At 41.2% G+C, this 27,074-nt stretch overlaps 2 protein-coding genes across 2 annotated transcripts in view; one reads left to right on the top strand and one right to left on the bottom strand.

Annotated features, from left to right (window-relative positions):
• Window positions 1–8,577: 8,577 nt before the first annotated feature.
• On the bottom strand, window positions 8,578–18,738 carry LOC132890708 (leptin receptor gene-related protein-like). The gene is made up of 4 exons (XM_060927850.1): window positions 18,657–18,738; window positions 16,782–16,857; window positions 16,497–16,683; window positions 8,578–9,801 (listed from the first exon to the last, which is right to left on the bottom strand). The coding sequence occupies exons 1-4, from the start codon at window positions 18,670–18,672 to the stop codon at window positions 9,685–9,687; spliced, it is 396 nt and encodes a 131-aa protein (XP_060783833.1). The 5' UTR covers window positions 18,673–18,738; the 3' UTR covers window positions 8,578–9,684.
• A 2,122-nt stretch (window positions 18,739–20,860) lies between these two features.
• The window catches only part of LOC132890701 (tyrosine-protein kinase JAK1-like), a 54,569-nt gene continuing 48,355 nt past the window's right edge, over window positions 20,861–27,074 (top strand). Inside the window, exons 1-6 of the mRNA XM_060927838.1 lie at window positions 20,861–21,057; window positions 24,229–24,432; window positions 24,765–24,888; window positions 24,971–25,100; window positions 25,195–25,358; window positions 25,440–25,779. Of these exons, the coding sequence (XP_060783821.1) occupies window positions 24,252–24,432; window positions 24,765–24,888; window positions 24,971–25,100; window positions 25,195–25,358; window positions 25,440–25,779 (939 nt within the window). The 5' untranslated portion in view covers window positions 20,861–21,057; window positions 24,229–24,251. The remainder of the gene's footprint in view (window positions 21,058–24,228; window positions 24,433–24,764; window positions 24,889–24,970; window positions 25,101–25,194; window positions 25,359–25,439; window positions 25,780–27,074) is intronic.

Here is a 27,074-nt window from a genome sequence, read left to right as displayed (position 1 = left end):
TTTTTAAAAATGCTCCGTTTCTCAAAATCCAGTGAATGTGGATAGAATAAAACAGTTATTCCACTCAATCTCGGTGCTACGCGCCTCGTTGCCCATCAGCTCATGTACGACCCGATTTCATGGAATAACTGTTCATTGTATTGTGTATAATTTATAGTGTATAATGTGTAGTATATACTAATTTATAGTGTATAGTACACCATTTAGATAGATAGATAGATAGATAGATAGATAGATAGATAGATAGATAGATAGATAGACTTTATTGATCCCAAGCTGGGAAATTGTTAAATTCATAGAGTGTATAGATTATCGTGTTTATTGTATTTGAAATGCTACGAGTCGATATTTCCCAGTTGCCACACAATCTTTTATGTTTTTTCTTCTAACTCCAGCAGCCGACTGCACTCGCCAGACTACACTTTAAGTTTTCCATGTACGGGGATTGTCCACATCGTAATTAATCCGTATCTCTCCTATGTTATTTATGAGGTCTTCTCGTTCTGCTGCATGTTCTCTCAGGTCTGGATGCACATCAGTGAGAACAACCGAACGAGGCAGATCAAAGCAGAGCGTCTCCACGGCCCGTGTTCAAGGCCGAGCTCACCGTCAGAAAAGCACAAGGAGAAAAAGTCTGTTTCCAGGCAACGCTGGTCCTGAGCCGTGGTCCAGTGGTGGGCCCTTTCGCTCGATGTGTCAGTCGACTCCTCCGATGCTGGGTCTCGACATGAATTATAAATTATCAATTCATATCCATCTTCCCGAGGCAGAGAGCTTCAAGGTGTTCACATTTCAAGATCAATTCCACACAACACACTTCAGAGCCAATTGTGTCCTCGTCCAGCTGACACGCTCGTGCTCTTGATGAGCACAAACACAACTCCTGCACAGAGCTTAATTAGCAATAGCATTGGCTAACATACGAAATTAACATGGAAGCTCTGAGACAACCATTTATTTCTTTATTCATTCCAAACTTCATCATGCGACATCAACACGTACATTTCTTTTTCATCTCTTTTGCTTAGTGTTTTTTTGTTTAACAAGATAGACAATTCTAGAATTTGGAAACGACATCGCATTACATTACATCACATTACTTATAATTAGAACAAACTAGATTACGCGTTCACTAACAAACTAGCTAAATTTAGATTAGCGTTTACTGTAGGCTTTGAGCCAGCAGCTGTAAATATTAGATTATTACTATTTTACTGCAAACTTAATTCAAGCTTGCTCTAAATTTAAGAATTATTGGGTGCCAAACTAACCATCTAGCTAAAATTATGAAGTAAAATATGTTTTGGTGTAAGTAAAACCAATATCTAAATTCACTAAATTAAAAACTACAGGTGAGTTTGCTAGCAAAACAGTTAAATTAGCATGATAGCTAACATTAGGTAAACGATTTCCTTGCTAAGAAGCTACCAAATGTTGGGTGATTCTTTTTTTTTTTTTAAGTAAAACTAGTAGGTAATTTCACTAACAAACTCGCTAATGTCAAGTAAAATATTTAATCCTAGAATTAAAACCAGAAGCAAGGATCGTTAATTGTTTTGTTAGTGTTAGATAACCTTCACAAGTGAACTTAATACCAGACGTTCACTAAAACGCTAGCTGAAATTAGATTTACTATTTGAGTGTGTCATTAAAATTAACGTCTAAGCTTACAAGGAAACTAACAATTATTACGTGAATTGTTTAAGAAAAGCCAAACTAGCCAGCTACAGTAGCTAAATTATTTTATGGTGCAATTGAAACTAGCGGGTAGATTAGCTAACAAGATTGTTTAGGGGGGAAAAAAACTAGCACGCTAGCTAACATTAGGTAAATGTGGCCCAATTAAAACCAGAATTAAAAAATGTTTGAATGCTGAATTTTATTGTTTAGTTAAAAACCAGGCAAAATTAACTAGCCACAATTTTATGATGAACTAAAAGCATTGGGATGAGTATTTTATTATGTAATTAAAATCAGCAGGCATGAGGACTGGCGCATCTTCTAATCATCTCAGTGTCATCCATCTTCTCTTTATGTTCCCTGCATTTTATTTTGCTTAACAACAGGAAGGCTCCCTGAGGATGGAGGTCGTTAGCAACACACCAGCGACACGCGACCCGCAGGAGGCACAGAGACAACAAAACACTGCCGCTCTTTCAGTTCCAGGAACGAAGCATGAAATATCCCCAGACGTCATGTCTTCACACACTCTCTGGCGGTGCGGAACAGTGGAAAACACATTTCCTCAAAGTGTGTTGCTGTGTTAATTAAAGCGCATTAACAGTAAGTGCTCTCATTCAAATGTGGCATTCACGCTGCGGTGAAAACGGTGGCATTATAGCAGTGCCAGGCTGTTTCCCCCAGGCTGTGTTCTGCTGCTAACATTCTTGTCTCTCAGGTGTTGGCTGTGATTAGCGCAGATATAATTGCACAAATTACTGCAGTCTTTTCCACCCTACTCCGAAATGACGTATTAGCCAGCAGGGCATTAGCATAGTCACGCAACAGAGAGTGTTTTTGCTTGAATTTCAATTATTTTGGTTCCATGTATTTCACTTTAATTCATAGCGTAAAGGTACACTGTGTCACTTGAAACTGATTCGATGCGTAGCATAAAGTACAATGGATCTGAGTCATTTGAAATTGATTCACAGAGTAAAGGTAATAGAGTTGCTTGACCTTGGTCGATAGAATAAAGGTACACTGTATCTGAATCATTTCAAATTGAATCGTAGAATAAACGTACACTGTATCTGAGTCGTTGGAAATTGATTGTGTGTGTAAAGAATCATTTCTACCAGGCACATTTTGATTTGATTCATGGTCTAAAGACACACTGTACTGGAGTTGTTTTAAATGCACGTGAGTCATTTCAAATTGATATATAAAGGAAAGGTACACTGTATCTGAGTCATTTCAAATTGATTCATAGAGTCAGAGTAAAGGTACACTGTATCTGAGTCATTTCAAACTGAATCGTAAAAGGTACACTGAATCTGAGTCATTTCAAATTGATTCATAGAGTAAAGGTACACTGAATCTGAGTCATTTCATATTGATTCATAGAGTAAAGTTACACTGAATCTGAGTCATTTCATATTGATTCAGAGTAAAGGTACACTGAATCTGAGTCATTTCATATTGATTCATAGAGTAAAGGTACACTGAATCTGAGTCATTTCATATTGATTCATAGAGTAAAGGTACACTGAATCTGAGTCATTTCATATTGATTCATAGAGTAAAGGTACACTGAATCTGAGTCATTTCATACTGATTCATAGAGTAAAGGTACACTGTATCTGAGTCATTTCATATTGATTCATAGAGTAAAGGTACACTGAATCTGAGTCATTTCATATTGATTCAAAGAGTAAAGGTACACTCAATCTGAGTCATTTCAAATTGATTCAGTGTTTAAATAATCATTTCTACCAGGCGCCATTTTAATTTGATTCATGGTGTTTGATTCATTGTATTGGAGTTGTTTTAAATGGATTCCTAGAGAAATGTACACCGTATCAGAGTCATTTGAAATTGATTCTTGGAGTAAACGCATGCTGTATCAATGCTATTTGAAGTGGATTTGTAAAATACACTGCACCAGAGTATGTTGAAGCTGATTCATGGAATAAAGTTTCACTATATTTGAATTTTTGAAATTTGTGGTATATTGTATCAGAGTCATTTTAAGTTGATTCATAGTGAAATTGATTGGGGGCGTTGTGGCTCAGGTGGATAAGGCGCCATACCATAAATCTGGGGACCCGGGTTTGATTCCAACCCGAGGTCATTTCCCGATCCCTCACGGTCTCTCTCTCCCGCTCATTTCCTGTCTCTACACTGTCCTATCCAATAAAGGTGAAAAAGGCCAAAAAAAAAAATCTTTAAAAAAAAAATTGATTGGGGGTGTACGGCTAAAGTGGCCCTATGGACAGATACTCCCATCTCTGATATGGATCTCTGCAGCTCCTTCAGTGTTATCGTTGGTGTCTTTGTTGCATCTCTGATTAATGCCCTCCTTGCCCGGTCTGAGAGTTTTGGTGGGCGGGGCCTTCTTGTCAGGTTTGTAGTGGTGCCATATTCTTTCCATTTTGCTATAATGGATTTAATGGAGCTCCCTGGGATATTCAAATATTATATATTTTTTAAAATAACCCAACCCTGATCTATACTTCTCCACAACTTTGTCTCTGACCTGTTTGGAGGCTCCTTGGTTCTCATGTTGCTTGCTTAGTCGTGTTGCAGAGTCAGGATCCTTCCAGAACAGGTTGATTCATACAGACATCATGTGACACTTTGATTGCACACAGGTGGATCTTAATCGACTAATTATGTGACTTACGAAGTGAATCAGTTGGAGCAGCTCTTATTTAGGGGTTTCATACGAAAGGGAGTGAATACTTATGCACACATACCAGATTTCTGTTTTATTGTTTGTGTCACAAAAAAAAAAGTGCACCTTTAAAGTGGTCGGCGCGTTGTGTAAATCAAACGGTGCGAACCCTCCAAAAATCCATTTTAATTCCAGCTTGTAATGTGATAAAACAGGACAAACACGGGGGGGGGGGGGATACTTTTGCAAGGCACTGTACTGCAACGTCCAGAGTGTAATTATGGTTGAAAGCCACTAAATGTTGGAATGTTTTTCTTCCTTTCTTTTTGGTTTGTCTCTATTCCTCTCCTCCCTTGCTCATCCCTTTCTTTTTTCTCTCTCTCAGGGAAACACGAGGTACTTCTTTCCAAAGAGGAATAACCGGAAAACCCTTAAAGATTTTATATAGAACCATTTTTTCCCTGAGAGTGGTGTACAGCGCGTTGTGTGTCCCAGCACACACACAGTCCAGGATAACAGCCTGTTTCTTTCTGTAGCAGATTCGCTTCTGTTCATTCAGACCGTGGTGTTTTTATCTGAACCCACATGAAGGTAAAAACACTGGAGAACAACAAACTGCAGTAGGACGATCGGCCCGTGTGTGTGTGTGTGTGCGTGCGTGCGTGGGCGGTGCATGAGCAGGTTTTATATTTCATGCTGCAGTTTTTTAGCTCAGAAATCTGTTCTCTGATGTAGGTGGAGAATTTAAGGTGAAAGAAAATATTTATTGTACAACCCTGATTCCAAAAAAGTTGGGACAAAGTACAAATTGTAAATAAAAACGGAATGCAATAATTTACAAATCTCAAAAACTGATATTGTATTCACAATAGAACATAGACAACATATCAAATATCGAAAGTGAGACATTTTGAAATTTCATGACAGCAACACATCTCAAAAAAGTTGGGACGGGGCAATAAGAGGCTGGAAAAGTTAAAGGGACAAAAAAGGAACAGCTGGAGGACCAAACTGCAACTCATTAGGTCAATTGGCAATAGGTCATTAACATGACTGGGTATAAAAAGAGCATCTTGGAGTGGCAGCGGCTCTCAGAAGTAAAGATGGGAAGAGGATCACCAATCCCCCGAATTCTGCGCCGACAAATAGTGGAGCAATATCAGAAAGGAGTTCGACAGTGTAAAATTGCAAAGAGTTTGAACATATCATCATCTACAGTGCATAATATCATCAAAAGATTCAGAGAATCTGGAAGAATCTCTGTGCGTAAGGGTCAAGGCCGGAAAACCATACCGGGTGCCCGTGATCTTCGGGCCCTTAGACGGCACTGCATCACATACAGGCATGCTTCTGTATTGGAAATCACAAAATGGGCTCAGGAATATTTCCAGAGAACATTATCTGTGAACACAATTCACCGTGCCATCCGCCGCTGCCAGCTAAAACTCTATAGTTCAAAGAAGAAGCCGTATCTAAACACGATCCAGAAGCGCAGACGTCTTCTCTGGGCCAAGGCTCATTTAAAATGGACTGTGGCAAAGTGGAAAACTGTTCTGTGGTCAGACGAATCAAAATTTGAAGTTCTTTATGGAAATCAGGGACGCCGTGTCATTCGGACTAAAGAGGAGAAGGACGACCCGAGTTGTTATCGGCGCTCAGTTCAGAAGCCTGCATCTCTGATGGTATGGGGTTGCATTAGTGCGTGTGTCATGGGCAGCTTACACATCTGGAAAGACACCATCAATGCTGAAAGGTATATCCAGGTTCTAGAGCAACATATGCTCCCATCCAGACGACGTCTCTTTCAGGGAAGACCTTGCATTTTCCAACATGACAATGCCAAACCACATACTGCATCAATTACAGCATCATGGCTGGTAGAAGAAGGGTCCGGGTACTGAACTGGCCAGCCTGCAGTCCAGATCTTTCACCCATAGAAAACATTTGGCGCATCATAAAACGGAAGATACGACAAAAAAGACCTAAGACAGTTGAGCAACTAGAATCCTACATTAGACAAGAATGGGTTAACATTCCTATCCCTAAACTTGAGCAACTTGTCTCCTCAGTCCCCAGACGTTTACAGACTGTTGTAAAGAGAAAAGGGGATGTCTCACAGTGGGAAACATGGCCTTGTCCCAACTTTTTTGAGATGTGTTGTTGTCATGAAATTTAAAATCACCTAATTTTTTCTTTAAATGATACATTTTCTCAGTTTAAACATTTGATATGTCATCTATGTTCTATTCTGAATAAAATATGGAATTTTGAAACTTCCACATCATTGCATTCCGTTTTTATTTACAATTTGTACTTTGTCCCAACTTTTTTGGAATCGGGGCTGTATAAAAACGTCAAAGTTGCACTAGAACTGGACGGAAAAAGACAAAGTCATCATTATTATTAATGAACACGACAGCAAAAGAAAGACCAAACTTCAAAATACAAGTTCTTTATTGCATAATAGTGTGTGCGCACACAAGAAATTAGAAAAAAAAAAATTACAAACACCGCGATTAAACTGTTACACCAAACCAAGTGTGAAAAGGTGAAATTATTACACGACGAGATAAGAGATAATATACGTGTAATATCTGACAGACTGTAGAGACGAGTCTTCATACAGTTGATAGAGATTTAGATTCAGATACACAGACAGGAATTGTGTAAACTGTGCTTAAATATATACGGGGGGGGGGATTTTATATATATATTTGCAGTGAAAAACAAGACATTTTAATAAATGTTTAAACTGCTATGGCTTTCCTTCAAATATTCTTTATGTTTTTATATTAAATACGTCTAACGATGACGGAGGAAGGCTTGAGCTTTGCTGGTTTTTATGTAAATCCAGAATATTAAGGCCTTAAGGTGAAGAAGCTGGATGTAAAATAAAGTTCGGTTGATATGAACAAAGTGGACGCGTTATCATTTACAACATTTCACCTGTCTGTGGTGGAAACAATCCAGTGAATCAGTTTCACGTGAATCAAATCCAAATGAATCTGATACTGTGTCAGTGAATCGAGTTCAAATGAAATGATTCTTAGCGACTGAATCAAATTTAAATTACGTTGAGGCAGAGTTCGTGACTCGAATTCAGAGTCAAATGATTTTTTACTCGGTGATTCAAATAGTTTCTACATGCTGCTTTTGTGTTCATTCATTCAAGGTATAGAGCCATATTAGAGAGTCATTTATTAAAGGTGATTTTTTTTTTTAGGTGAATCATGGAGTAGAATCGTTTACAGAGTCATTTACATTAAACTTTGGCACATCACTGTGTCCGGCGCTTAAACATCATCGACTTATTTATTAAACGCTTCACTCGAAACGAGTCACTCGAATTTGATTCGTAGTGAAAAGGCCTTTCTATCAGACTAATCCGTAAAGTACAGGTGTGTTGTATGGAATCAATTTTGTGCCAAAATGTTCATACAATACTTTTGAAATATCAAACAAAAACGACAAATCAAAATACAAAAAAAGTCAATTTTTTTTAGACTGGAAAACAAATTATTCGTGTAATCGTGCAAAATATCAGTCTATTACTCTTCAGAAACCTTTTATTTTTGTTCCGCGGCTTTCTCGGTTTTGTTTGACGTAATTTATTTTGGTTGCGATTCCAGCTTTCTCGTTTGCGCTCCCTGACTTTTTGCTTGCAGTTTTGGCACAAACTTCACGTGTGGGCGGGCTGTCCAGGAATGCATTCCCATTGGCTAACTTGTGTTTGACTGACAGCTACGCTCAGCCATTCCCTACTCGGATTCTGGCGAACTGTTTGACGAGTGACCGATCCATTGACGGTAAACAAGGATCGAGTGGACTTCGGTGGCGACTACGATATTGAATTAATTCAACAAAGTGTAAATTCAGTATCATAGTCGCCACTGAAGTCCACTCGATCCTTGTTTACCGTCAATGGATTGGTCACTCGTCAAACAGTCCGCCAGAATCCGAGTACGGAATGGCTGAGCGTAGCTGTCAGTCAAACACAAGTTACCCAATGGGAATGCATTCCTGGACAGCCCGCCCACACGGGAAGTTTGTGCCAAAACTGCAAGCAAAAAGTCAGGGAGCGCAAACGAGAAAGCTGGAATCGCAACCAAAATAAATTACGTCAAACAAAACCGAGAAAGCCGCGGAACAAAAATAAAAGGTTTCTGAAGAGTAACAGACTGATATTTTGCACGATTACACGAATAATTTGTTTGCCGGTCTAAAAAAATTGACTTTTCTCTTTTTTTGTATTTTGATTTGTCGTTTTTGTTTGATATTTCAAAAGTATCGTATGAACATTTTGGCACAAAATTGATTCCATAGTGTTGCGCCGCAGCCATCTGAAATTGCGAAGAATCGTTAATCAGAGTCACTTTAAAATCAGTCAAGTCCTGCTTAAATGTGATTCCTGGTGTGGAGGAGATGTTATTCACTGATTAACAGCACACTGAATCAGAGTCATTTGAATGTGATTCATGGGCACGAGCTGTAGCGTGAATAAATGCACATATTTTAGAAGCGTTGCATGAAAAATGAAATCGACGCGAGTTAGACAAACACGAGGGGGAAAAAAAATTGGAATAGCTAAGCAGCGATGATTCATTTATCTTTACATTCACTCAGTTAACCAGAAGCTGTGTGCCGTATGAAGTATGAATGAATTATTTATAAAAAATAAGCCTAAATGAGAAGCTTTGTTAAGCTGAGATGTCTGAATTACAGGTTATAAAAGAGTTCTTTATAGTTAAAGGGCAGTGAGGGGTCCAGATTTTTTTTTTCCTCCTTTGGCGTATTGGTATGACCGAAGCTTTGTCTCGACACACACATCCTTTATGCTTTACGTCAGCAAGTGATCTTTTTTTATTTAAAAAAAGTACCCAAATTTATTTCTGTAACTTTTCACTAATTTTTTTTTTTTTTGGGGGGGGGGTGGTTTAACTTGGAATGTTCTATTTTTCAACCATTTTAATTCTGTAAACATGTGATTACATCAATAAAACAAAAGTACAAGAACACAAATATTTAAAGCAATGATTTGAAAATAGTGCTGATTATGAATCTAGTGTGAACGAATGAAGTGAACTCTGACAGGAAGTACGGTATCTTATGCGAACCCGCCAGGAATTAATGTCAGTTCTAGTAAGAAGTGTGTTGATTTAAAGTGAGACTCAGTGAAACATACGAGGAACAGTGAAGTTCCTTCTTTCTTCCCGTCGAGGATTCCCCAGCCCTGTTGTTAATGTTACAAGTGAAGCTCAGCCTTAACGTCCCCATATTTCACCCTCTTCCCTCCAGAAGCAGATATTAGGATATATTCTCAATCTGGCAACCCGTCCTCGGTCATGGCTTTACCACTGCTCCCAACTGAAGTCGTCGCTGCCGCCGAACACCAGGAAGAAACCGAGGATGGTGAGGAAGATGACGCCGTTTCCTGCCATCACCAAGCCACAGGCTCCCCATTTGATCTGTTTAAAAACAGGAGGCGAGTCAGTGCAGGGAATGAGTCATGTGAAGAGTCATGGATCACACTGTGTGCTGGATATGAAAACAGAGACTGGCGAGGGTCACTTAAAGCAGCGTTTCTCAACCACTCAGGGCTGCGAAGCGCCATCTAGTGGGCTGAAATTTCTCCCCCAAGTTGAAACTAATTTTCAGTCAGGTACAATTGCTGGATTGCATCCGACGTCACGTCCGCCTCATTAGATACGCAAGACATGAAGTCAGTTAAGCGCCCTGTTCACAAAGCAGTACTATCACTGGGGCGCCTTGCTAGTCGTTAAAATGCCTTACGCTTGCGCTGTTTTGGACTGTTTGAACGGAACAAACCGTGAAACGTTGAATAAAAAGTTTCTTCCGGGTTTCCCGTGGCGTGATAAAGCGAAAGGGCAAAGGATTTTACCAAAAGACGACTAGAAAGGTGGGTCTTGAACCTTTTGCTGTGATGAAAGGGAGTCGAGTCAAACTGAAGAACGCTCGAGTTTCCAGCGATCCCTTCGGGAAAGGTTTGTAAATTCCTCAGATTTATTTCGTTCAGAGTCACAAAATCACTTCTCTCACCATTTTATTTCGTGATGCTTTGAAGGAAGTTCAGGAGACACTCAAGTCCTCAGATGGGTTTGTGTTTCCTGTTTGATCGTGCTCGCCATATTGTAAACTAACGCATGGGCACTTTCACACCAAAGGTTGCCTTTTTCAAGTTTAGCTTCTAGGGTCATAAAAGTAAACTAAATGTGACATAATGCATCACTTTTGTTCACTGTTTTTGTCTGAGGGTCGGAAAGAAGCTACACAGTCAGTGGTTCTTCCATCCTATCATTATTGTGGAAATATTAGCCATTTTTAACGTTTTTGACAGAATCTGCAGTCCCAAATTAAATTTTAAAATATTGCATTGAGTATTAAATAATTTCTGTCCCATGCATGGCTGAGCATGCTGCTTCCTTATATAGGGGGCGAGTCAAGAAATGTCCATTCCAAATTTCATGAAAATCGGTAAATTCGTTTGGCCGCTATGGTGATTTAACTGAATCATGGCATTCCGTGTTAAAACAAATAAAGTGATTGTCCTTTCCTGAACAACATGAGTAACTGATAACGTGTTGTGCATTATCAGTCTAGAATAACATTTAAGAAATTGTTTTTCATCACTGTTTTCACCTCATTTTCAATTTGAACTGTTATTAAGCAGGTAGTGAGTTTTTCAGCTATTCGAAATCCTGATGTAGAATCTGCGTTAAAAATCTGTCCTCTCCGGAACTTAGGATAATCTGTAAAACTTACCTCAGTTTTATGGAGAAATATTCTTACTGGATTAATTAGGGCCCAACAATATAAAACCAATGAGAAACTATCGCATTCAAATGCATGGTTGAGATACATTTACATAAAAATGTTGTTAAAGGGGATGTCCTCTCCAGAACAGGATATTTAATATCATAATAGGCATATTTTGTACTGCGTTACACAATGCACTTCATGCACCAAACAACTCGGGCAGCAAACCTGGCCCTGCAAAAAAGTGCTTTATGGGTTCATTCTACGGTCATTGGGTGCATTGGTACAGTTTAAGTGTAAACAGTAAACAGGTAGAAGACCAAACTTGATGCATTTTGTTGTTTTGAATGATTTGATTGGTTTAGAATTATAGAGAGAATGCCCAGTTCACATTCCCAGGTCTTTAGAGCTAGCCTGTCATTACCATAGGGCAGGTGCAGCTGTCAAGGTTGTACACAGTCCACTATTCAGGAGAGGGCATAATTTTTTAACGTGGTAAGTTAATGTGCATTTTTCACCATATTTGATGTTCTGTCCCATACTTAGGCCGAATCCCATTTCACCCCTTGGACCAACCCCTTGGCCCTTCCCCTCCATTTTGCGCGTTCACGTGAAGGGGTAGGGGTATCCCAATCCCAGTTAACGCGGAGGGGTAGGGGAAGGGGGAGGGCTTCTGTACCCCTCCAAACGGAGATTTTCCTGGAGCTGACTCCGAACGAAGGGGTTTGAGTGATTTCCCACAATGCCATGCGGATTTCAGCGAGATTTCATGCGGATTTCAGAAAGATGGCGGTTCCCGCGGCGAAAGATTGTCATAAATGTATTTTCTCCATTATTTACGTGTTTTAAGTTGTTATCCAGAGGAAACACGCCGCTTGATTCGCTTTCGAGCTGAGAATGAGCAGCGATTTCTGAAATCCAAGCTGCTGCTAAAAAGCTTTGGGAGTGAGTATTGTTTTCGGTTGCTTGACTGCGTACGTTTTGTTCTGTTATTCTCGCTTTTATTGTTTACATGAGTGTTCTGACACCTCATTCTGTCGGATGTGGTGCACGAAGCGCCAAAGATATCCCATTCAGTGGTGTTAGTTAACAAATCACACCCTGCCAGCAGAGATTTCTGCCTCTGGCTCTGACTGTAGCGGCTGGTCGCAGCCAATGACGCATTTGGTCGCGTTTTGCTAACGTAAACGCTGACGGAGGTACGCGATGACGTATGCGATCGTTGAAGGGCTATCCCAATACGTAAGGGTTGAATTTCAAGCCCTATCCCTTGTAGCTCAGTTTCAAGGGGAAGGGCCAAGGGGAAGGCGGAGGGGAAGGCGGAGGGGTAGGGGTAGAAATTAGAATTGGGATTGGGCCTTAATTGTGCTCATGTTATACTTAAATGTCTATGGTCATGATGGTGTATTTTAGGTCCGTTTCTGTTTTCTATGTACTAGTATAACCTTCTTTGGGCGGGATGGGATGGGATGGGGGCAATGTTTTTCCTAAATGACAAAATCCCCGTCTATTTTCAGCCCCTCATTCTAGGCCTAACCCCCAACCCTAACCCAGTAGGCCTAATATTGCTAGCTCCAGATACCTTCAGAGACTGTAATCCCCTCTTCAGGAGGGTATCTAGTGAGAACCTGTACATTTAATTTTCAGGCCTTAACCTGTGGATTCCGAGGTTGTACCACAAGTGAATTATCATTGTACTGACCATTGTTGGAAACTCATACAGTGAATATCCCAATATGAATGACACTAGTGGTGTCAAAGTAAAATTTCGCTAGAATTTGCGACAAAGACCAGCCAGGATGAAAACACCACTGATACTCATGTTACTGATCATCAAGCAAGCAACCATAGTGGTGAGCATAGTATTTTTTTTGGCCAAAACAATAAAAGTTTTAGAATCTTTTAACTACATGAATCAAACTGTCATCGACACTGACTTAATCCCAACCGCATTTGTATAATTTCAGGCTTCAATGTTGGCGACTACATAATACTGAGGCTTGTCACAACAACAGGAAAAGTCAAGAATTACGTAGCAATCATCCAGAGTGTAGGGATAAATAGACAGTATGATGTAGTTTATCTGAAATCTAGGGGCAAACCATACTTCATTGTGGATGAAAAGGACACAGATACAGTTGGCATAGAATGTACTGTAACCAAACTTGGACAGCCTTCAGTTAATAAGCGGGATCAATACTACTTCAAGTTACCAGAAAATGTCAACTTGGAATAGTTTTATCATGCATTTGTTTCCACATGCCTACTAGTACATTCATGTGTAAATGATCTGTTTGAATGTAGTCATTGGTAGGACCAATGTATTGTTGTTGTTTCATAGTTTTACTGTTAGCATTTTGGTTCTTGTTTAGCCATGTTAAGTGAAAGTTGATGATGTCGGTCCAATGCTAAAGAGGCATAGCGTGTATGAAATGAATAGATTTTGTAGACGACCAGGACTTTCAGATCAGACATTCTGTGTTCATGGGAATTTCATGTTCAATTATGGCCATTGGAAAATAAGTAGGCATAGTTTTGGTGTTGTTGTGTTTCACTGTTATGTGTTGTTCATTGTTATTTGATAAAAAGTTTTTGTAGCATTAGGCCTTCTTGACAGGTTTTTCTACTGATGTGTAGGAAAGCGAGAATAGACAGATGAGGAACTTCTGAGATTGAACTAGGTGGCAATTTGAGAAAGAACTTTCACCTCAAAGTTACCATCTGGGGACTAGTACTAGTACAAACAAAGACCTGTCGGTCAGACAAGTCAAATAATTTGGATGTAAATGTGCCCAGGTTACAATATTGGTTAATTTTCTGAGAAAATTAAGCGTTAAAGAAAAATGTCCTCTCCTGAACAAATGCCCAAGACTCCCAACACTATTAATTCTCTCTCACTGACTAGATGTTAAATGTTTGCTCTCATCAAATGCATAGTTTAACATATGAAATTTGTGGCTCCAGGTGTTTTGGATGTAAATTGCTAACTTATATGTTAAGTACTTTTAGGATAATAAGGATAAAATAAACCTTCATTATTGTAAAGGTCCAAGAAATAATATAATGGTCCAAGAAACTGTGCAAAAGGTTCTTTTTTCAATCAGAAAACATATTCAAAATTGTTGCCACAGTTTTCCTGAGTAATTTTTCATTTGAAAAGTGATGTTAAACATTCTGTCCTCTCCTGAACAGAAATATGGATTTTGTGACCTGATTTGATTTGCGCGGTGACCAGAAAGTAGATACAGTATGAAGTTGAAATTTTCTAGTCACCTACCAGATTGGTGTATCTTTCTAAAAAGGCATTTTAGCTGATTTCCTGGACCTATTTCTCATTTCTAGCTCTATTGATATGTGAAGTGACTCCTAAAATAGACTGAAAAAATTCACCAAAAACTAGATTTTCCAAAATATGTCCACCATTGATGGATATTTTGGTGTCTCTTTGTTCCATTAACATCTCTGCAATAATTAGCTGGAATGTAGGGGACCCAATCCACCAATTAGGCTTAAATCTGAATGATGATGTAAAAAAAATCCAAATTTGTGAATTTTACCTTCCTGCTATGTTAAAACTAATAAATTTTGGAATTTGAAATGACTTGTAGCCTTGATACTTGAGGTACATGTTACCCAATATGTATTCTATGGAATTCAGGATGGATTTTTGCATTACATTGAAGTTCATTTTCAACTGTTTTTGGGACTTTTAAGGCAACCTTTGGTGTGAAAGTGCCCGCATACGTTTTCACTTTATGAAATCTTTACAGGGACAATGATGTAGCTTACACCGAAGGTCATTGAGACGATCCACGGAAACACAAACAGCTCACGAGGGAGTCAACAGCACGAAACTGCTTCCCCAGCCGCGATCACGTCTCCATCCTGTTTCGCCAATCGCCAGGTCTTTAAAGGGGTTTCTGCGAAGGATTTATCCAGAAGAGAAGAGCAGGGAGGATTGGGAATTGAGCGGCTGTGGTTTGTTTACACCCGATACTAAAACTTGTAGCGTCCTAGCAACCATCGCAAAGACGCGGACAAAAAGCCCAGAAACTTCTCCTTACCCGGGGAAAAACGATACAGGATTTATCTTTAACCCAGACACGTATATAAAAGTTGTTCTCCTCCATGGTCTTCCAGGTTTCCATCAGCGTGTCCATGTAGAACGATGTCTGCAGCACCAGGTCGTCTGAGATGTCGGGGAACTCAACCGATGGATCACTTTCCAACTCATCGGAAAAGTCCTTCTTTGTTGGCGTGTAAGGATCTAATCCCATTGAGTGGGTTCTATATCCACTCCTTGGTTTTAATAACTTGCTTGTTTGCTGAACACAAACATGGCAGTAAGTTCTTGTGTTAATGGACCAGACTCCACTTTTGGATCATTAATCCCTTTTGACTGAGAATGACCTGCATGCATGGGTTTGGCTTCTGGCACATCCATACAGTTTTAATACAACACCTACAATTAAAAATGTTTTTATTTAAATTCCCATCTCTAACAGGGAGTGATGTCGCATCCCATTAATACACTTTAAAACAGATTATTAGATTCTAATAGAATAGATGAGCCAAAATAATTGGGGATCTTTTTTAAAGGGCCCCGACTCATTACTAGTATTAATAGGTGGGGCTCAAAGCAGAAAAGGTTGAGAACCCCTGGTTTAAAGAACAATTTATAATTTGATTCACACTGTTAATTCATGTTTTATATACACACACACACACACACACGAGTCTGAATTTGATTCAATGCATCACACAGTGTATAAGCATACTATACAAGCGTTACCATTATTTTCTTTCTCTCTACCTTCTGAGTCAATTCAATTCATCATCTTGCATTTTAACATATGAATCATTTGACTTTGATTCACTGAGTAACATTATAGGATACATGAATCACTTTAATCTGAACCAGTTACTTGAAGATGATTCCTTGTGTCACATCATAATGTATCCGAATCATTTGAATATGATTCATTGTGTTACATCATAATGTATCCAAATCAACTGAACATTATTCCTAGTGTTACATCATAATGCATCTGAATCATTCGAATATGATTCCTAGAGTTAAGGTTTCATGTACCAGTCATTTGAATGTGATTCCTTGTCACATCATAATGTATCTGAATCATTTGAATACGATTCCTTGTGTTACAGCATACTGTATCTGAATCATGTGAATACAATTCATTGTTACAGCATACTGTATTTGAATCATTTGAATATAACTGAGTTAAGGTTTCATGTACCAGAGTCATTTGAATATGATTCTTAGTGTTCCATCATAATGTATGAGTCATTTGTAACCTTAAAGCTAATAAACTTGGAATAATTACTACTAGACACTAATGCAAATTTTATAAAACCCTCATCTTACCAATTCTTTGCGTGCCAGTACGACAGGCAGCCCGAAAGCTGAGATCACAATACCCGTGGTGAGGAAGTGTGAGAGTTCCCTGCACGCATTGCTTGAGGAATTAGTGTCTTCTCCGAGCCTGGTGGCGATGAAGTACGGCAACGGCGAGAGCACGTAGAAAATGAGCACGAACAGAGGCCAATAAACTCTAAAAAGTCCAAACACACATACAGTCAAACATAAATAGAAAAAAAAAGCGCCAAATCTTCCGGGACATTGTACACAGACAGAGTAGTGATGACGTACCCGAACTGCTCCAACACACAGCCCAAAAGCAGAAAGGTCAGTCCAAGGGCACCACTGAAGGACAAACTGACCAGAGCTGAAACAGGAAGTGTATCATCAAAAAAAACCTCCACAAATATATAACGTCCATCCATTATCTGTAGCCACTTATCCTGTGCAGGGTCGCGGGCGAGCTGGAGCCTATCCCAGCTGACTATGGGTGAGAGATGGGGTACACCCTGGACAAGGCAGAGCTGGCACACAACCATTCACACCTACGGTCAATTTAGAGCCACCAATTATCCTAACCTGCAGGTCTTTGGACTATGGGGGAAACCGGAGCACCTGGAGGAAACCCACACATGCCCCTTTTCCACCAAAGCAGTTCCAGGGCTGGTTCGGGGCCAGAAAACCAGGTTTTCTGTTTCCACTGACAAAGAACTGGCTCTGGGGCCAGAAAAACCGGTTCCAGGCTAGCACCAACTCTTTGCTGGGCCAGAGGAAAGAACTGCTTACGTCAGCGGGGGGCGGAGTTGTTAAGACCAACAACAATAGCAAGACTGCGAAAGGTCGCCATTTTTAAATAAGCGATGAGATATCATGGATGCAGTAAAGCAGCAGTCATCCATTATTGTTGTTGTTGCTGCTTCTTCTTCTTCGTGTTGTTGCTTCGATGTTCGCACCAAGGTTTATGCAAACGCAGCGACGTAACTGACGTATACAGCGACGTAATGACATGGCTCCCCTTAGCACCTTGAGCTATGGAAAAGCAAACTGGTTCTCAGCTGGCTCGCAAGTTGACCGAGTTGTGAACCAGCCCTGGAACTGATCTGGTGGAAAAGGGGTATCAGACACATGCAAACTCCACTGGGCTCGAACCCAGAACCTTGTTGCTGTGAAGGCCAATTTATGCTGACAACCCAGTCCTCGCAGATGGCGTCGCAGATGGATGTCTGCGTAGCCCCCCCTTCGCAGACGCTCTGCGCGCACCTCCCAAAAATTGTGACCACCGCAGACAGCCTCGCAGACAAGAGGGCTCTGATTGGTCCACTCTACATCCGCTGTACACGCACTTCCGCTTCCCTACTTTCCCGGTTTGGTTTGTTTTCACGACCGCCATTTTTAAAAACACGAGCGAAGAGCGGTTGATCGAGGAAGTACGTACATCTGTACGACTCCAGTTCTAGTCATTATAAGTAACCAGAGAATAAACACTCCACTAACCACACCCACCAACTACTCCTAGCGATTTCGCGCCCCCTTGCGTTGTGGCGGTGAATAACATCGCGCACGCCTATTACTCCCCGCTCAACGATAAATTACAACTGTCTGCGAAAAGCTGTCTGCGAAAGCCTTGTCGCAAGAGCACGCAGAGGCCCTGAGACGACAGTGCTCCCCCCCCCCCCCCACATGTGATGGATAAAAAAAAGTGTGAAACGTTGGGTTTCAGGCTGAACTTGTGTCTGCTGCCCCCTACAGGTCAGCGCATGTAAACGCACACAAAAATAACCTGGAAACTTTAACGTCACCAAAACTAGCTTTTTTAAAAGTTCTGCAAGTTTCCCTCAGCTCTTTAAAGTGCTAATTCATCGATCAGATTAATTAGTGTTAATTATCTAAGTGTATTAAGAGCTGGCTTGCTACCTCTAGTCACCTAAATAAAGGCATTTCTGCGAATTCCAGTCATGACATCATCACTGCATTTACTGAAAACCACAGAACCAGGCAGGCAGCGGAATAACAACTTTAATCATTTCCACAGAAGCAGAGAAATAAACACACACTACCGCCTCGCTCTGAGTCTCATCAACTTAGATTTAACTTAAAGTCTCAGTATATCATTCGTGCTAAAACAACAACCCGATAAAAAGTGAATGCTGTGGCTGTAAACATCACCTTTAATCCCCGCCATCTTACACAAACGCTTCCGGTTACTTTCTTTGTGTTAATGCTCATAGCCCACAACTTCCGGTTTCCTCCTGGAGCGAGTCTTAAAGGGGCCGCGACTCATTTTAATCTTTAAAGAAGAAAGAAAGAAAGAAACTCTTACAAAGTGTTGAGCTGCATAAATGTAGCTCATGTTTTAATTTTTTATTGAATATTATATTAGATTATTATAGCTACGGTTTAGTATGGACCGACACTGAGACAGACAGACAGACTGTGAGAGAGGAAACCAAACAAGACAGACAGACAGTGAGGCAGACAGAAAGTGAGACAGACCATCAGAGAGTAATACAGAAAGTGAGACAGACAGACAATCAGACAGTGATACAGACAGTGACATGGACAATGAAGCAGACAGACAGTGAGGCAGGCAGACAGTGAAACAGTTTTGAATGCTGTATCTATTTGAACGTTTGTTTGAATAAATACAATGAGACAGAGAGTGAAAGCAAAAGATGGTGAGAGAGACAGTGAGACAGTGCCAGTGAAACAAAGTGAGACAGACAGTCAAACAATGAGACAGACCATCAGACAGTAATACAGACAATGAGACAGAAAGTGAGACAGATAGTGAGACAGTGATACAGACAGTGACATGGACAGTGAAGCAGACAGACAGTGAAACAGTTTTGAATGCTGTATCTATTTGAACATTTGTTTGAATAAATACAATGAGACAGAGAGCGAAAGCAAAAGATGGTGAGAGAGACAGTGAGACAGTAACAGTGAAACAAAGTGAGACAGACCATCAGACAGTGATACAATGAGACGGCCAGTGAGGCAGGCAGACAGTGAGACAGATAGTGAAGTAGACAGACAGACAGTGAGGCAGACAGAAAGTGAGACAGACCATCAGACAGTAATACAGACAGTCAGGCAGAGAGACAGACAGTGACATGGACAGTGAAGCAGACCGACAGTGAGGCAGACAGACATTGAGATGGACAGTGAGGCAGACAGACAGTGAGACAAACAGTGAGATGGACAGTCATACAGTGAGACAGATAGTCAAGTCAAATCAAGTCAAGTTTATTTGCAGAGCACTTTTAACAATAAACATTGTCGCAAAGCAGCTTTACAGAATTTGAACGACTTAAAACATGAGCTAATTTTATCCCTAATCTATCCCCAATGATGAAGCCTGTGGCGACGGTGGCAAGGAAAAACTCTCTCAGACGCCATGAGGAAGAAACCTCGAGAGGAACCAGACTCAAAAGGGAACCCATCCTCATTTGGGCAACAACAGACAGCATGACTATAACATTAACAGTTTTAACATGAAGACAGTGTCGTTGATGTTATAAACTCTTCATTGATGGAAACTTGAGTGCAAAACTGTTCATGACAACTGCAGTCCTAAAGTTAGCAAGTCAACTGTAGTCCTCAGCCATAAAAGCATTACTGTAAGAGTCCAGAGCGTCCTCCAGGTGTGACTTTCAACTGTCCTCACGGGGCCGTCCTCCATAGGAGCGATGCGATGAGACTCCAGCTTGACGTAGGGCATCAGAGGGACAGACGGGGAGACAGAAAGAGAGAGAAAACACAGTGAGACAGATTTGAATGCGACTTGTATTTAACATTTATTTGAATGTAGATGTTCTGTGACAGAATATTTGCTGGATTTGTTCATTAAAACCACTGAGCTGGAAATAGCATGAACATCTCACATCTAAACACAGTAAAAGTGAAATAATGAGTAAACAACTGCTGGCAAAATATCTCTTTATTAAAAATGACAGTGATATTGTGATGCAGTCTGGGAAATCACCCTGTCTGTGTTTGATGATTAGCTTGTTTTGGTTTTACAGATGATAAAATATAAAACTGTGTGTGTGTTTAGAGCATGTTGTTTCCTCCCAGCTGTGTGTGGGCTTAATGAAAATAAAGTTTTATAATAAAGCACAGACAGTTCCATGCTTACAGTTTTTATCAGTGCGCATTTGTATTGCTGATTTGAGCTAACAATTAGTAAAGAAAAGTATAAAATACAGTGGAAAGTAATGTAATTGTGGTCGTAAGATTTAATTAGGAAAAGATTCATTCGAGAGCTGGCAGAGTCGACTCTCAGTGATGAGTCGATTCACACGATCCGGACTTTCCAGAATGGGCGTGGTAATTACGTCAAACACGGAAGTCCAATCCGAACAGCCAATCCGGATCGAGGTCGTGATGCGTAGTTTACGAGAAGCTGGGTTGTGAGTTTTCTAGAAGCTAGGCTAACTGATGGAGGCGACAGGCTGAGAAACGGGCCGTTTAAACACAGAAAGTCGACATTAAACGGTGAGGGTTGTATGTGTTTGTGAAGAGAACGCCGTTCCGAGGCTCTGCTGAGGAAAATTAATCGCCACTGGTGAGTTTGTCGCGGTGTTTTTCTTGCCAGTGAGTCATGGTGGTTTTTTGACAGGGCTCTGTCCCAAACCGCTCGCTGCCGCAGTGACACTCGCACTAGAGCGCCTCCTGTGGTAATTCAGAAACCTCAGCGTAGTGCACTAGATAGGTACACTCTTTAGTGCGGGTTGGTACTGTTTGAGACGGAGCCCTGGATGGTGTTCCTGTAAATTTGTGTGTTTTAGAGGCCCAGTGTTGTTCAATATATCGAATAAAATCGAGAATTTAGTCATTTTAGTGTTGCGTTCTGAAATCAGTTTATTTTCATATGTTTTATCCTCCACTGAAAGTGGATATATTTATTAATTTTACACTATTATAGTTGTTTTTTTTCCACAGTAGCAAAGTTGTTGTCCTTTCTTTTATTATTATTATTATTATAGACAAATTGTTTACTTGTGTACCATAATGTCAGGAATTACTATTTTCATTTTTACACACATTCTTGCAGTTTTTTAAAAACCTTTTTTCCACTCTTTGTTTGTTTTTGTTTGTTTGTTTATTCCTGACTCTTTTTATTTGTGAGTTGCTGTAACATTTAATTTCCCCACTGAAGAATGAAAAGTTGATCTTTCTCTTATCATGAGAGAAAATTTACGCTATAAGATATTAAAAAATATACAGGCTACAGTATATGGTACCTATGAGTTTTGAAAATGTGCTACGTTATAAAATATGAGGTTAGGAGATTAATAATAAGAAAATATTCTGTGAGATTAGAAGACACTGCTGCTATGTGCTGCGACTTTTTTTTTTTTTACGAGGTCATAAAATGTTATGAGATTAGAAAAAAAAATCCAGTGTGCAAGATTTAAAGTAGTTTTAGAATTTGAAAATCGCCTTTGCGTGTAACGATGAATACTAATATTTGTAGTATATTACAAAAAAAAATCACTAAAAAATGTTTATCCGTAATGATTTTATAGAGGATTTTGTGCGATGGCACACGAGCAAAACATCGCGCCGCGATCACGTGACCGATGATGTAGTAAATTGACAAGCTAGACAGCTCACTTCCTGTACATACTGTGACCTGTGAGTGACAATTCGCGGATCTACGGATTATTTCCACTGTATACGATGGTAAAAAAGTGTGTCGTGTACGGCTGTTCTAAAACCAACAAAGACGGAGTATCTCTGCATCAGTTCCCTGATCGTTATCAGAATAATGGATACGATCTCGCTGAGTGGAACCGGCGAGTAAAGCGGACGAGGGCAGACTGGTGCTAGTTGAAGGCTAGTGCACATATTTATGCTGGTGAGTGTAAAGGGAAAAGTGGTTTTTATAGTCCGTGGGAGAATCTTGAGGCGCGCTTTGAACGAGCTTCCCGAACCTTTAGGACAATTAGGCTACGTTCACACTGCAGGCTGAAGTGACTCAAATCCGATCTTTTCGCCCATATGTGACCTGTATCCGATCTTTTATTGACAATATGAACGACACAGATCCGATTTTTTCAAATCCGACCCAGGCCGTTTGGATATGTGGTCCTAATTCCGATTCCTGTCCGCTCTTTTCATATGCGACTTCAGTCTGAACCGCCAGGTCGCATTCATCCGACTTACACGTCATCAACAAGCCACAAACGTCACTATTCTGCGCTGAAGTAGGCGGCGGGTCTCTCAAAAAAAGTTACAACAACATGGCGCATGACCACGGGCGCAGATAGAGGGGGGGACTCGTCCCACCCAGATTTAAATTCACCTCGCTCGGTCCCCCCCACTTATAGGGAGGAAAAAACGTCTATGCTGTCTTTCTTTGCATAAGGCAAACCTCACGGAAAAATCAAAAGACTAATTACCATTCGGTTTATTGAGGTGCACAGCAGTGTATACATAGTTGCAACAACTCACATAAAACAAAGACTGATATTCGGTTGGTTGAGCTGCGCAGACTGCACAGGTTGCGAGCTCGAGCTTGGTTGCTATGGTAACCCACAACAAGTTTGACAGGCATGTTGGGGTTGGTTTGCTGGCAGCTTTGTCCCCCCCAGTTCAAAAAACGTATCTGCGCCCCTGCGCATGACATCAATGCGAGGGACGCTTCGGGCTGTGAAGGTTCTGAATCTTCTCAATGGAAGGACGCAGAGGTTAGGGAGCTGATTTCCATTTGGGGGGATGCAGCTATTCAAGCTAGATTGGATGGGTCATACCGCAACCGGGCGGTTTTACTTCCGTAAACACTGGCCATGCTCACTGCGTGTGACGTCGTCGTATCCTGCAATGCGCATGCGGAACACTTTTAGGTCGCTTTTCGTTCATACTGAGGATCACATACAAGTCGCATATATTTGTTAATGTGAACGACCTCACAAAAAAATCGGATTTCACAAAAAAAATCGGAATTGAGCATTAAGCCTTGCAGTGTGAACGTAGCGTTAAAGGGTTCTTTAACTAAACAAGAACTAGACGATCCCTGGACGAGTTCCTGCTTTGCACTTCTACGATACAGCCGTGACTGTCCCCATTCAGGCCCGCATTTTTCTTCTCCCCATGCTCCGAATGCACACACAGCAGACTTTGAGAGCTGCAGTCATTTCCGTGTTGTTGGAAAGGCCACTTGAACACCATCGGTTCGCCCCAAATATACTGCCGATCACGACGCACATTTCGGCCCAGACCTCTGATTTAGTAGAAAAAATGTTGTGCATCGACTCACCTCGACTGGAACACGATTCACTTTCGTCTTCAGACGCAATTCCGTCTGAATAATCGCTGTCTGATTCACTCATTTCGCTTGTGTTTATACTGGATGCTGCCATCCTGGTCAATTTACTACGTCATCGGTCACGTGACTCCCGACTGGGATTTCCACGAAATGTTTCCCAGAAGCTCGGTTTTGTCGCTCAAATACACCCCTTTGATGGGGAAATTTTTTATTTTTAATTTGCGTACATTGAATATATACCCTTATACTACATTTTCATCAATAGTGGGTTCTAAAATTCTAGAACTACTTTAAAAATGCTTATTTCTTGGGTTGCCAGATTGAGACTGAGTAAATAAACCAGGCCAATGCAGTAAAATTAAAAAATGGAGGATTTAGAAGCAGATGTAAACCCTGTCCAGTCTGCCCGCATTAGTTTTTATTAAAAAAAAAAAAAAGTCTGAATTGATTGTCATTTGTCCTCAGAGTGTGGTGTGAGGTTCGTTGAAATGGAAGTGGGCCGTCAGATCCTCGGGAAACTGCAGAGGAGGAAAAAGTCGCTGATGACCCCAGCTGTGATCCTGCCAGGACTGGAGGTGCACTTTTACCTGGCGGACACGCAGCAGATCATCCACCTGAAAGGCCGTCACTCGGCTGAGCAGCTGTGCACCGAAGCCGCCAAGAAGCTGGGTGAGTTTCTCCGGTCTGCGCAGTACCGCAATACGCCTCTGGACCGGAGCTTGGTTCATTTTAATCGTTTTAGCAGTCCCGAACCTGATCACTAGAAAATACGTTATGAGGTTGAAAACATGCTTTTGATGTTAGAAAAAGTTATAAAATGCGCTGAGTGAGATGGTTGAAAATGTGCTCACAGAAAACCCGTTAGCTTGGTGTGTATCAGCTTGTGATTGGGTTAAGCTCCGCCCCTGCCAGGGAAGGGAAGCAAAGGGAAAAAGCTGTGCTCGAATATTACACCGATGATGGTACGTATGTGTTTTTATATTTGTTGTTTTTGTGTTCAGGGCTGTCTCCGTTATGCAGCAGTTTGTTTGCTCTGTACGATGAAACCACCAGGACGTGGTTTCCTCCGAATCACGTGTTCCATGTCGATGAGACGATGAGACTCAAGCTGCACTATCGCATGAGGCGAGTGTGTATTTATGTAAACACTGGTAATCCAGTAATAATCAGATTTCAGTAGTGAATGAGTGTGTGATGTTCTGTGCAGGTTTTATTTCACTAACTGGCACGGGACGAATCAGGAAATGCCAGCCGTCGTACGGCACAGTCTCAAACAGACAGGAAACCAGGGGACCGCTCTTCTGGACTCGTCGTCACTGACCTACCTGTACGCGCAGGTATGTAGGGCTGGTGTATTATTGAGCATCTGGGGCGGGTGTGTTTGTGTTTTTACTCTGTATGAGATTTTAAAAAAGCTGTGTGTTTTTTCAGAGTCAGTCTGATTTCCAGAGTGGCGCAGCAGCACTTCGCAGCTTTCAGTGTGAGGAGGAAGCCCAGCACATCGAGAACGAGTGCTTGGGAATGGCGGTGATGGCGATTTCCCACGATGCCATCGGGAAAAACCTGCCTGCGCGGGAACTGGCTCGGAAATTCAAGTACGATCTTTATGATTCAATTTGTATTCAGACTGTGAGCAGGAAAAGAAGCCGGTCACATGACCCTGTCCTGTCCTCTAGGTACAAGAGCTACATCCCGGCCAGCCTGAACCAGTCCATCTCTCAGAGGAACCTCCTGACCCGGCTGCGCATCTCTAACGTCTTCAAGGTGTTTCTCAAGGAGTTCAATGACAAAACGGTGCTAAACAGCAGCGTCACCAAACACGACTTGAAGGTCAAGTACATTTCCACTCTCGAGACACTGACCACGCACTTCGGCTGCGAGGTGTACGAACCCAAGTCCCTCAGCATCCACGAGAACAACGAGGTTCCCTCAGGTTCTGCCAACGAGGACGGGGCTCGGCGTCGCCTGCTCGTTTCCGGAACCTGTGGCATCAAATGGCAGGTCATGCCTCCTGAGGTAACACTTTTTTTTTTTTTTCGCTTATAATTTATATTATCGAACATTTTCTCAAATGGGCAATTTAATAATATGGCAGCAAAAGAAGTGAAATTATTATTATTATATGAGTCACTTTTAGAGCCTTGCACTCCCGCGGGAGTCCCGCGGGACCCGATGCAAAGCAGTGCGGCGTGGGACAAATTTTGAAAGCTCATTACGGGCGCGGGCGGGAGGGGGAGTGCACAGTGCGGGAGCGGGCGGGAGAGGTGATGAGCTGCAGTCCCGCTAACTAAAAACGTGTTTAAAATAAAATTTATAAATTATTAATTTATGTCTATCGTATATAATTTGTGCTGGATATTTTATTTGGCATTAATAAAAACATTTTAAGATGCCTATGGTCTAATCTCGCATACGTTTCCGATTCCTTTCCGCTCTTCCGTGTTTGAGATCTCCGATCATGGCAGAAGAGCAGAGCTCCTCTAGTGAAGCTCACAGTGCTTCAGAAGGAAGTGCTGCTTTAAAAAGAGGTACATTTACTGTTAAGTCAAGAGTATTAGTCCTGAGTATTTAAAAAAGTATTAACTAGTATTAAAAAGGACTGTGTATCGCACAGATTGTTCAATTTAAAGCTAGAAATAGACAGTGTATAATCTGAGGAGCTGGTTGTGGTTGCGCAGCACTTCATATGAGAGGAGAATGAAATCGCGGTTGGAATCATAACGCCACAGACTCGGAAGTGGGAGTGCGAGTGCGCAAAGCGAGAGCTGTCAATCATGAGCGCATGCAGCGCTCAACTTGGAATGTGTCAGCAGAATGTCAGAGTCTAAACCATAAACTTACAATAAATGAAGGATCGGTCAGTGGAGAGCTCAGCTAAGCTCGGCATGTTTAATTCCCCAAGCCAACGACAAGAACTTTCGTGAGAAATAACGCGAACGTCTGCATCATGCGGGATTTGCGGGCGGGAGCGGGACTGGAAATCATAATTCTTTGCGGGAGCGGGACTGCACAATGCGGGAGCGGGACTGAAAATTCTGTCCCGTGCAGACCTCTAGTCACTTTCTAATATCATGAGGCGGAGATCAGATACCAAATTGTCCCTTTTTTTTTTTTTTTTTTTTTGCGTTAACCTGGCAACCTGTTGCTGCTAAACAGATCAAAGAGCTGCTTACTTTAATGGTGATGATACACGGGGCAACTTTTTAGGAAATGTTGCCGAGCAATGTTGCTGGGCAATTGCGTTTTGACTCTTTTCTATTGAGATTGGGCAACATTGCTTCTTTCTGAATGGTTTTGATAATCTCTGGCAA

The sequence above is a fragment of the Neoarius graeffei genome, chromosome 1, assembly GCF_027579695.1.
Source record: "Neoarius graeffei isolate fNeoGra1 chromosome 1, fNeoGra1.pri, whole genome shotgun sequence".
Lineage (NCBI taxonomy): Eukaryota > Metazoa > Chordata > Actinopteri > Siluriformes > Ariidae > Neoarius > Neoarius graeffei.
This window is presented reverse-complemented; position numbering and strand designations above follow the sequence as displayed.

Coding starts and splice junctions, on each gene's coding strand:
- LOC132890708 (XM_060927850.1), bottom strand. Junction 16,684..16,781: donor TGTGTGTTGGAGCAGTTCGG/GTACGTCATCAC, acceptor TGGACTTTTTAG/AGTTTATTGGCCTCTGTTCG. Junction 9,802..16,496: donor TACTGGCACGCAAAGAATTG/GTAAGATGAGGG, acceptor GTTTTTAAACAG/ATCAAATGGGGAGCCTGTGG.